Source organism: Montipora capricornis, chromosome 13 (genome assembly GCF_036669925.1).
Source record: "Montipora capricornis isolate CH-2021 chromosome 13, ASM3666992v2, whole genome shotgun sequence".
In the NCBI taxonomy this organism is placed as follows: Eukaryota; Metazoa; Cnidaria; class Anthozoa; order Scleractinia; family Acroporidae; genus Montipora; species Montipora capricornis.
In genome coordinates, this window is record NC_090895.1 from 31,781,562 (window position 1) to 31,794,061 (window position 12,500).

Below are 12,500 nucleotides of genomic sequence, written 5' to 3' on the forward strand. Positions count from 1 at the left end.
ACTTCAACGCCATTGCAGGTTAATTAAATATTCTACTGTGTACACCAGAGAAATCTACAAGTTTCTGCTACCCCCTGAAACCTGCCAAAATACGTGCAGAAGGCTCTTTGCACAAAGACACCACTTAGCAGGGGAGTGACAGGAAAGACTTTTCCCGACACAGAAAAAAAGAAGAAAAAAAAGAAAACAACTAAATTTAACTTGTTTTCTGACTGGAATGGCAACCCGGTAAAAAATTAAAAACCAGGGAACCAAGCAGCAAAGCTACAATCAGCAGGGTGAGGAGGCTAAGTGGATTCTCAGAAGCACAATTTCTAGCATTTTCAAGGAACTGCTCTCAAGAGTAAATTAATACTGTTTATAGAAAATGGTTTGAACGCAATACCTCTATGGAATTTGATCATCTGGATGAAAATGTTCCTGAGAGGGACTGTTGGCAGTCACTGACGTTTGCACGACCTGAGCAAAGACTCTGAAGATAACTTCCACTCAAAACATCAGTCACAGCCAACAGTCCTTCTCAGGACTACTTTTTCCAAGATGATCAAATTCCATTGAAGTAAACTAATTATCTTTTGTACACTCAGACATTGTTACCTCTGATTGTGTCCCTAAAACATTGTCAAATGCTCCTAATTTGTACATGGAAAGATTATTGTTTCACAATATTATTTTTGATGGAGTAATGGAGTAGTTAAGTGAAGTTCTCTCCTTAATCAACTAAAGAAATTAAACTCACCATGTCAAGTTGTCCAACACCAGTTTTCACTTTTGTTGACTATTAGCAAAACCTGCTGTGGACAACTCTGACATGTCATGGAACAGACTGAACCTTTCTGAACATTCTCATTAATATTATTTACAAGGCTGGCACCCAATGGTCCCCCACTTGGGGCACCTTACTTGCAAGCGCGGGTGACCAAATTTTGGAAGGAGTAGCCCGAACATGCGCTTAACTGGTCACAAGGTGATTCATCTTCACCTTTAACTAGTTAATTCTGGGCTCCTGAAAAAATGACTCGGGCTACTTACTTTTACTAACTAACTATTAACTACTACCATTGTTAATTTGCACGTACGTTCTGCGCATCTCAAGATAATCGGGTTTCCCTTTGGTGGTGCTTACTAATACAGGGATATTTTTGCGTGGTTTAAAACTATTCGGAGACAGCAGAACTTAGCAAGTACTCTTGCTCTCCAAAAAAAAAAAAATGGGGGTAACCATGAATTTTTCAGAGATAATTAAGCTTCAATTTGGAAAAGACCGCTCTACATTGCTTTGTATTTCAAGGCTTTTACGAATATTTTTTATTAATTACCCTTGAAAAATGTGTGGTTACCCCTAGTTGTCTTTTTGGATTTCAATAACACTTGTCAAGATCTGATTTTCTGGCATATTTATAAAACACACAAAAATACCTTTGAATTAGTAGGCACCGTCCTTAACATCACTTGTGTCTATGAATACATACATCTTATTCGATAGTTAAACATATAATACACGCGGATATTTTGTGAGTTGTGTAGTATACAAGCAATGAGCAAAATGTCTGCGGGTATTATATGTTAAAGCATCGAATAAGAGATGTATTATTCCACTACAAAAAGGTGTTATTTTGCTTCAATTTTATTAGGTAAGAGTGTTTTGAAAAAAATGCATCATCTGTCTTTCAGGGCATGTGCAAACGATGTAAACAGCACAAAAAGCCATTCAAAGATCGTTATTTGATTGAATAAACAAAATGAAATAGGCTTGGCATCTTGTTGAAAACAATTTCTTTCATAGAAAAACTGCCATTCCGTCCGCATTTGCTCTGTTCTAAACCGGTCAAACTGGGACACTACAGAGCATTAAACCGTCTCGTATTTTGCATGTCCTCTTGATTAAATATGGTAAAATGGTGTAATAGTGGAATAATAAAGACATTAAACATCACGAAATGTCCCCTAAAGTCAGACTTACAATTAAAAATAAAAGGCTGCATTTGTCCTGACCAAAATATTATGCTAACTCTTACAATAATTATTGCATTATGGCTAGAAATAGGTAGCAAATGCTTAAAGAGACACTTTAAGATGTATATCAAAATTGGGCATTTATAATTATGGACCTACAGTAGGATCAAAGTTTAACAACCCCACTGGAGCCCTTAGTGAGACCCTTGGGTGCAAGGTTATACTTTCCATCAGTATTACGTACATTAAATATTATTTTTTTACTGTAACAGTTTAGAACTTAATTTCCGTTTAATGCTTAATTTAGCACTTGTTTTCATCACTTTGCCTTAGATCAACCACCGCTCTCAGAACAAGTTGCTCAGTTAGCACAAGAGTTTTACACCAGCAATGTATTCATTTCGCTTATTACCCACCTCCATAGGTTGGACTTTGAGGTAAGTTTGTAACATTTGGTTCCAAGGATGGTATTGAAGTTGAAAGGCAGACCTCCCACCAATAATTGTAAAAAAAATTGTATTATCAGTGTGTCAATTAAAGAGTCAAAAGCATGAACAAGACTACTGTTAACCATGCTTCTTGCATGCTAACTTCCTTATTTCATTATGGGGTTGCCAATTCCTTTCATCAACTCAGATGAAAAGATTTATGGTACATTTTATCTTTAAATGGTCTCGGCTGTTCCCCAGTATCTTTCATCTAAATTTTTGAAACAATGAAACCCATTATTTCTTAAGGGATTCTCTGAGTAAACTACAGTAGTTGTTCCCTTTCCTTGGACAAACTACACAGGATGAAAAAAAAAATAATGGTTTTAGTTATATCAGTGTTACTCTCTGGAACAGCCTACCATGTCCTAAGAAAAAAGTCACTTGATCAATAATTATTTAAATAATTACAGCATCTTAACTTTGTAATATTTATGTATTTTTTTTAATTTTTTATTGCTCAAGATTTTTGTTCGCATCCATTTAACAAATTAATTGATTCTATGTTGCTGTGCGTATGTTCAGTAAAATATCATTATTTTCTTTGTTGATGAAGAGATAAACTGACTGATTCTTTTTGTCACATTATTTTTTCTACTAGTGCAAGAAGGATGTTGCTCAAATTTGGAACAACATTTTAAGGAGACAGATTGGCACTCGTTTTCCCACAGTGGAGTACGCTTCTACAAGTCATGAAGTCTTATTCTCGCTTATTTCTGGGTAAAATTTCAGTCATTCTGAAGAAACTAAGTCTGTAGTGTCTGTTGTGTGAGCAAACTGACTTATGCTTTAGTGTTTCAAATTAGTGTTGTTATATAAAAAACAGTACTTTTTAGTATTTAACAAAACAGTGGATAGAGTTGAACATGCACACTTACTGACTACTCAAACTCAGGATAACCATTGCTATTCATCTCCAAGCAATTTGCGTATTGCGCCTGAAAATGTTGTAATCTTTGCAGAAATAAATGAATTAAAATCATCTTTTTGTGCTATATTATCTCACTGTATTAATATATACTAAAACAACTATTCCACTGGCTAGTGGTGGATATTTACTTTGCGGCTTCGCAGCTCAGTGAATATCCACCACTAGCCACCTCGACTTGGTGAGTGGTTTCCAATTATTATCAACATTCATAACCCGTTCCTTATAATGGGCATCTTTTCATGAATAATATTGTTCACAAAATAAAAATTGCGATGAAGGGTTCAAGTTTAAGAAAAATAATGCTGCAGCATTAAATACGTTTAGCTTTGTCAGGAAGTTCCAGAGCCTTACTTACATGTTTATTTTTATCCATTTCAGATATGACACCCATGAAGTAGCATTAAACTGTGGAGTTATGCTCCGAGAGTGCATCCGTCATGAATCACTGGCCAGGATTATTCTTGAAAATGACAGGTTTTACAAGTTCTTTGAGTATGTGGAAATGTCGACCTTCGACATTGCATCAGATGCATTCACAACATTTAAGGTACCAACAACAACAAGATGTTTATTGTACCTCAGATATTTAAATAAACTAAATTACAAAAATAATTTAAGTGCTACTATGATCAAAAAATCACTTTTTTTCTTAGGATTTTGAAAGTTTTATTGCTCAACATTTGACTAGCAAAATTTTAAGGTTTGATTTTTATCCAAAGGCTATTTACTTTGACTGTAAGTTTTGGATTTCACGGTCTGCCATTACTCACATTCCAAAATGACCGACTGGACCTCAGAGGGTTGGATCTAGGGAAAATTGACGTCATTTACTCACTAGCTTAAAATTTCAGTGTGTAGACGCAGCTTATTATATATGCAAAACATGAGTTTAAAAGTCTGTAGAAAGCCTGTGCTGCATATTAATTCAGCCGCGTACACAGGCATTGCATTCTTAAACTATTGAGTCTTTGACATAACTTTCTCCGCGATCCAGCTCTCTCAAGAATGGCAGACCATTAAACAGGAAAATTCCAGTTAAAATAAGCAGGTGTCTTTTTTAAATCAAGGCTTAAAACTTTGATCAGTTACTGTTTAGTGAACATAGTTTTGAAATCCAAAGAAAAATAAAAAGTGCTTTTTTTTGGTCATAGTAGCACTTTAATTAAATATAAATATGATAACTGAAGGGTACCAGCACCTTAAAATAATAAAAAGTTTAAAATGTCAGGGCGCTGATTTGCTGTGCTTATGAATTTTTAATGAGTTTGAGAAGTAATATATCAAACACGAGAAGAAGTGTTTCATCGGATGTCCAAACACCAAGAAGCTAGTTGAAAAACGAGGCCGAAGGCCGAGTTTTTTAACCGATTTTGAGGTGGTTGGATATCTGATGAAACACTCTTTCGAGTGTTTGATATTGCTTCTCAAAGGAGATATTTATGATCAAAGTTGGCAAAATTTTATGCTAATTAAGACCACATATCCAAACTTTCTTCACGGTAGTGATTTCTTTTGTTTTTGGCTTATGAATTATTAATGAGTTTAAGAAAGGGAGTGTGAAGTGCAGATATCTTGCATGAATATAATTCATGAAATGAAAGTTAGGCCTCCACAGACAAGGCAAGTTGTTATCGATAAAAATAAAAATGACTTTTTCGATAACTTTTTAGTTGACGATAACAAAAAAATTATCAATAACAGAACATTGCATGTGTGAATCAAGTTACCGTATCAACAACAAATAGTGAAGAGTGAAGCTGTCTACAACAAAGTTTGTCATTGACAACTAAAGCAGTTTTCCTTTTGAAAAGAAAAACTAATTTAGTTGTTGACAACAAATGCAGCCATTTTGTTATCGACAACTCCCATCTATGAGCAAATTATCGATTACTTAAGTCTACAGAGACAGCAACGCAAATGATTTTTAAAGTCGGTTCTTCTTTTCTTGTTGACTTTAAACAGTCATCGATAACAACTTGCCTTGTCTGTATAGGGCCTTAGAGGGCCTTAAAAAGATTGTCTCAATACTACTACTACTACTACTACTAATAATAATAATACTATTATTATTATTATTATTATTATTATTATTAATCAAGAAGGGGAATACAGCCAAGCCACTGGTGTTAACCAATATTGGAGAAAATTATTTTGTGGTGCAACTCAAACCACAAATTGCTATGGATATCTGTGAGCTCACAAAGCAGTTTATTTGTTTGGTGGGGGGTATGATGTTAGTCTTCTCACCTGCCAAATGCAGTGGATGCAGGTTGGCTTGCAACCGCCAAACTCATGAATCATGAACAGGTGTTAGCAACTGGCCTAACAGGAGGATCTTGTGACATGAAAATGTTGACATTCCTTTTTATGTAGGAGCTTCTCACAAGACACAAAATCCTGTGTGCAGAAATCCTTGAAAAACAATATGACAAGGTTTGTTAGACAGCTTTTTCAGTAAAAGTTAAGAATCCGATCCCACCAACGCGTTGGCCGACGTGTGGGTCGGCGCATTGGTGGGATCAGATTCTTAACTGTCGGCCGACTGTTGGTCGACTGTAGGCGGACGTGTTGGCCGCTGTTTAATCTTATAATGTATAAGATGCGTCGGTGGTGCATTGGTGGTGCATCGGTGGCGTGTCGGTGACTCATTTGGGCCTTATTGAACTGTTGAAAACCTAAACGTACCTTTTTCAAACTGAACGGAAATGTCTTCGACGGAAAACTTTCACTAAGATATGAAAATAAGAAATTTACTTTTGACCGCCATCTTGTATTTCGTGATATTAGAACCCAGTTTCCACTGCATTAAAATTGCAATTACAAACGGCTCCTTTAGGAGCCACCACATATTAAAAAGTCAATGATCAATAAAGAGTTGGCCGACGCATTGGTGGGATCGGATTCTTAACTTTTACCGCTTTTTCAATCATCAGATGGTAGTTTTTTTATAAATGCACAAATTCATTTGGTTCATTCTCTCCTCTAGTTTTTTGGGCATTACAGCAAGCTGCTATACTCTGAAAATTATGTCACAAAAAGACAGTCATTAAAGGTAGGAAATCAATTCCATTATTCTCAATGGCAAGTTCTTTGGTAGTAAGAGCAATATCAAGAAATGTAGCAGAATATTTTGGTGACATGTAAGTATGCTCCTGACTAACTTTGAAGCAGTAGAGTTTCGGTATTAGTGTTGATCCAGCTCAAGTGACCTAACCTATCAAGAAAATATGCAGACCCTCTGACATTACCTCTCATTGGAGCCATTCAGATTTCTTCTAAACTTACCTGGGGCCCGTTCCTGAAGGGTGTACTAACTGAATTCCAGGGATAAAAGTGCCTTATTCCATGAATGCCTTTATCCTCGGAATAAATTCTGTTCTGTTAGAATAGCAGATTTATGCCTGGAATAACTGTTATAGCGGGTATAATTTATTCCTCCTTCCAGGAACCAGGCCCTGAAACATTGTCAATTGATTTCTATGGCTGTCCTTGACTCAAACGGACAGTCTGATTAGTGCTCTCTAATCACCATGTGTCCTCATTCATAGCTTCTTGGTGAGCTCTTACTAGATCGCCACAATTTCACAGTGATGACGCAATACATTAGCAACCCAGAAAACTTGAAGCTCATGATGAATATGCTCAAGGACAAGAGTAGAAACATTCAGTTTGAAGCTTTTCATGTATTCAAGGTAAGTTTTTTAATGATTACTGTCTGGTTATAAACTTTTGCAGTTGCATTTAATTAACCGCATCCTGTGATGAGAAGGGGACATGGGGGCTTAGTAGAAACTGCAAATCTGCCAAGAAAATTGCTCAAATCGACTCAAAGCAGTAATAGGTACCAAGTGGGCTACTCATATTTTAAAACATATAATAATTCTGAAAATCTACTTCAATCTTAACTCCATACATAATAATCTAATGCTACAGTAGTCTGGTTCAGAGAATTATGAAATAGGCCATTTTCGAGTTCATGTCCGCCTCCTCTTCAAAGCAAGTCAAAGTGCGTTCTACTTTACATATGAATGAAAACTAATTTTCATAAGAAAAACTTCGCACCTAGACTCGCTTTGAAGAGGAGGCAGACATGAACTCGGGAATGGCCTATTATGTAGCTTAAAAAGTTTCAATTCAAAGACCCAAAAATGAAATTACATACCAGTGCAATGCACAGACCTATTTACAGTCACATGCTTAGTAAAATGGCCTTTACATGGAAGTGAGGCTGGAGTTGACCTTGTTATGATACAGACCTCCCTACTTTTCCTGTGTTAATAATGTTGTGCTCGTGCTAATTAGTTGGAATTTACATAAGAAAAGCAGTGAGGTTTCCATCAAAACTACGGGTCAACTCCAGCCTCAAGTTCATTCATAGGCCAGGTAACTAAGGAAACGACTGTAAAATGGACTACAGTAAACACCCGCAGATAAGCCGCACCTTTTTCCCAAAAATCGTTGCTGCCGGAACATTTGAAAAAGACTGCTTCCGGTGTCCAGTTTTCCATCTGCGCGTGCGATGTAACGCCTGGTTACTAAGCTACGAACGTTCCACTCACGTTCTTGTTCTAATGCAAAAATCAATCAATCAATTGATTTATTAACGTGTCAAAGGTATCTAACCGAGGGGGAATATCCCTCTACTAACTGGGGAAACTTAATAATAAAGTAATTATAGACCTGTTAGAGTGAGTTTCAATCGAGTTTCGTAAAACCAAAACTAAGGTAATTACTTTGGCCAGTCAAAAAGGCGCAACTCGCAAAATATCCGCTCGTATTATGTGTTAATTAAACCATCGAATAAGATGCATATCATAATTACATTCCATATACACTGGTCTAATTCCCAGGACTTGTGGTAGCAGATAAAAAGAGAAAAAAGTAAAAACAGTCCCTGGACGGGATTTGAACACGGAGGTTCGGCTTATATGAACAGCTTCTATTCACTAGACCTCGATGAACCAGTTGCAAAGTTTCTGTAATATTTGTTATTCGTTGTCAGGCATTTCCAAATTGGCCTGACCTTTCTCGTTGGTTGTGTAAAATAATTTGTTAACGAGTGTTAGCGCACGTTTACAGCCCGGTCTTATGAGAATTTTATTCCATAAAGCTCATTTGTAGAAATCTTTTCGCTTTATTTTCACATGTGAAAAAAGCAGTATACAACCAATCAGAATGGCGTACAGCTCTTTCACGTGTTAAAGTATAACCAATCAACGATAGCGTAAAGGTGTTTCCATGCCAATCACTCGTGCAAATCGTACTTTGTTATTGAATCAGACAGTGACTAAATGAGACTTAATCCTATTTATTGATATCGTACTAAAATTTAAAAAAAAGCTTTTGTAAGTGCATTTTTCCGTTCAGCACTTTATTTCCTTGATGTACATGTACTCCAGTATTTTCCATTGCTATTAAATTTGCATTTGGTTCTATTGTTAGTGAGTTTTTGTTTCTAATTTGCGTTCAGAAAACTATTTCAATGAAAATTCTCGTTTTATGTGTAACAAAAAACTCACTCGTTCGCGCCTCGCTCGTTCGGGTTTTTGACACAAACAACGAGTGAATAAAACCCAGTACAAAGCACTTTCTATGACGTAAACTATCTTTATTATTCAACACATTTTGAAAATGTCCAAATATGGTCATAGCGCGCTCAATATTCGTCGTGAGTACTCAACGTATATCCTGCGATATACGTAATTTTGTGTCTGGGAGAAAAATGGTAGTTTTTGCAGCTTTTTTTTCCAATAAACGTAGAAAATTGTGCTTTGTCGTCAGTGTGTTGAATAATAAAACAATTGTACTGCGAAATCGCCTGATTTTGGCCAACTCGGCCTACGGCCATATATTCCGCGCGATTTCGCTGGATAATTGTTAATTATTAAATTCTCAACCTCGGATAATGTAATTCTCGTGCTCTGATTGGTTCGCTCAGTCTCGGTTATCAGCTCATATACCTTAGTTTGACCTTATATGGTAAATGATTGCGCTTAGCTTTGCTAAACTAAAAACGTTTACGCCAAAAAGCGAAATTTCTTTCGGTATAAAGCAAAAGAAAAACGTTTTTGTGGAAAGTTTAGATCACTTTCGAAGCTTAGAGATACGCGAAAAGGTAAGAAATGTTTTTGTGATATGCCTGCGTCTGTCTGACCACGAGGTATTACACAACATCGCATCTTCATCGACTTTTTTCGATTTCGCTAGGATTTTCTCGCTTTTTTCGCCCGTATTTCGTACTTCTAAACTTTTGGAGTTTAAGGAATTTAATAAAACAATTATTCCATTCGCGCTTGTTGGATATGAGAGTGGTTATAGCCAACTCGGCGCTACGCGCCTCGTTGGCTATTTACCATCTCATATCCAACGCGCGCTCATGGAATAATTGTTAATTATTAAATTCTCAACCTGGGATAATGCAATTCTCGTGCTCTGATTGGTTCACTCAATCTCCAATATCAGCTCATATACCTTAGTTTGACCTTATATGGTAAATGATTGCGCTTAGCGTTGCTAAACTAAAAACGTTTACGCCAGAAAGTGAAATTTCTTTCGGTATAAAGCAAAAGAAAAACGTTTTCGTGGAAAGTTTAGATCACTTTCGAAGCTTAGAGATACGCGAAAAGGTAAGAAATGTTTTTGTGATGAGCCTGCGTCTGTCTGACCACGAGGTATTACACAACATCGCATCTTCATCAACTTTTTTCGATTTCGCTAGGATTTTCTCGCTTTTTTCGCCCGTATTTCGTACTTCTAAACTTTTGGAGTTTAAGGAATTTAATAAAACAATTATTCCATTCGCGCTTGTTGGATATGAGAGTGGTTATACCCAACTCGGCGCTACGCGCCTCGTTGGCTATTTACCATCTCATATCCAACGCGCGCTCAGCTCGTGGAATAATTGTTAATTATTGTGTTTTAAAACAATTTTGCCGAAGCAAGCGGCGACTCGGTGGTTTAGTGGTTAAGCTAATAATCGTAGGTTCGAGTCCCAAGTCCGGATATCTGGGTAGTGTTTTAAAAGAAAAATGTTCAATTCCCAGAATTCCTTTCCACAGTCAGTTTCATGAAATAACGATAATCGTATATTCAAAGCCGTTTGATACTTTATGATTATCGTAATAGCAGTGTCGAGAATTAGTTGCTAATTTTGAGGCTGTGTCCCCCAAAACTATATAAACTCCTTACGATTTCCGTAATAATTAAATATTCAGAAAAATAGGGGGAAAAGGTAATTTTCACATCACCTGTTTCCAAACAGTTGGTATATGACAGGATTTTCCACTTGTCCCAAATCTGATAAAACTTTAGGAGTTTGTATGGATTTTGAAGTCTGTATCTTGGTCTCTGTTCGACCTAAAAGCATCAAACTTGGACAGATGGCCAATGTCAATGTTTTTTTCATGTTATGGAGTCAATTTAACAAACTGATATCAGTTTGTCCTGTTATTTGACAATGTTATGACGAAATTCATTGTCAATAACAGGACAGACGCATGAAAAACTGGCATCAATTTGTTTTTTACAATACCAAAAAGGCAGAGGGGTGAAGATTAACGCAAGACAAAAGAAAAACGCGAGAAAAAATGCGAGAAACTTCAATCTGACGTGAGCAATATCGCGTCAATATCGCATAAGTTATAAATTTATGTGTCTGTTATCTCCGCTTATTGACAAAAATTAGCCAATGAGCGCGCGAGAATGTTTCAGTCATTGTAAAATATTCGATTGGTTCAAGTTTGAAACTCACCCCAGTTCCTTGCGCAATACCGGAATGGCCCTTGGAGGTAGCATTTAAAAGGCTTGATGGTGGTGAGAGCATTATACTACAACAGTGCGAAAATTACATTTTTTCATTTGTCATTTGATGTTTTTTTTTCCTCTTTTTTTTTGCAGGTGTTTGTTGCAAACCCTAATAAGGCACTGCCTATTCAGGAGATCCTCGTCAAAAACAAAGACAAGCTTGTTGAGTTCCTGACAAACTTTCATAACGATAGGACAGGTATTTTTGTCACTGTTTAATTCCCTAACTGTAAGAGTAAGACTTGAAACATCGGTGACCTCACCAACAATTTTTCCGTTTTGAAGAAGTGTAACGGAAAACTAGACTGTCTGATTTATGAAATGTTATTCCTAGAGAAGAAGAGGCTATGCTTAAACACACAATCAGACTCCATACCCGCAAAACTATTTGTTTAAATTTAAATTTGTCACCATTTACATGTACACTTTTACACCTTTTTTTTATCACCTCGCATGGTATATATTAAGTTATTAATTTTATTCTTTCCTCACTTGAAAATGATGACATGTAGGTTGTGTAAAACTTCTTTCGCTTATTTTTATCATTAAATGAGCGAAATGATGTATGAAATGATTCAAATACTGAACTGCGGATATGAAATCAAGTGAGGCTATGATCCTCGCAGTTTGTACGCAATTTTATCAATTGCGTAGAGAAGCCTGAAAATTTCAGGACTTCAACGGGGTTTGAACCCGTGGCTTCGGTGGTTAGAGCGTCGCACCGGTATCGCGAGGTCACGGGTTCAAACCCCGTTGAAGTCCTGAATTTTTCAGGCTTCTCTACGCAATTGCTAAAATTGCGTCCATAACTTGAGTTTAGGTAATATTTGTGTCTCACTGTGTTTTCCCTTCCTCGCTAGTAAGCCAGCTCTCTTGTTTCTGTTAAACCTTTTATGAGTACTTTACCACCAATGTTTGACTATGCTTTTCTTTATTTTTATCTTTTTCAGAGGATGAGCAATTCAATGACGAGAAAACGTACCTAATCAAACAAATAAAAGAACTGTGAAGTATTCAACCAATTTAGAATTGATCATGTAGATTTTATTTTGTATTCAGCCTCAACTAGATTTTTAAGCTTGTCTCTAGCATTAACTGCCAAGCTCAATAATGTTTGAAGTTAGAAGGTTATACCCAAGTTGTGAAGCGGTAGTTGAGATTCAATCATAAATAGTAGAGATTTCCTTCCACTTATCATTCTGGAATGGAAAAACAGTATAGTCTGCACACATCTTATCATTATGGTTACCATGGAAACCTCCGTCTTAAATAATTCCCAAGAAAGGGGAACTGAGTATCTCAATGTAATTGGGTAAAGCAGA

General features: G+C 36.5%; 1 protein-coding gene across 2 annotated transcripts in view; it reads left to right on the top strand.

Annotated features, from left to right (window-relative positions):
- The window catches only part of LOC138028323 (calcium-binding protein 39-like), a 24,194-nt gene that overhangs the window by 10,552 nt on the left and 1,142 nt on the right, over window positions 1-12,500 (top strand). For both annotated transcript variants that reach the window (XM_068875807.1, XM_068875806.1), the window contains 8 exons: window positions 2,290-2,393; window positions 3,046-3,164; window positions 3,754-3,922; window positions 5,749-5,808; window positions 6,362-6,427; window positions 6,924-7,067; window positions 11,272-11,377; window positions 12,129-12,500. The exon at window positions 12,129-12,500 is cut by the window's right edge and continues 1,142 nt beyond it. In XM_068875807.1, coding sequence (XP_068731908.1) covers window positions 2,290-2,393; window positions 3,046-3,164; window positions 3,754-3,922; window positions 5,749-5,808; window positions 6,362-6,427; window positions 6,924-7,067; window positions 11,272-11,377; window positions 12,129-12,187 — 827 coding nt within the window. In that variant the 3' untranslated portion in view covers window positions 12,188-12,500. The remainder of the gene's footprint in view (window positions 1-2,289; window positions 2,394-3,045; window positions 3,165-3,753; window positions 3,923-5,748; window positions 5,809-6,361; window positions 6,428-6,923; window positions 7,068-11,271; window positions 11,378-12,128) is intronic.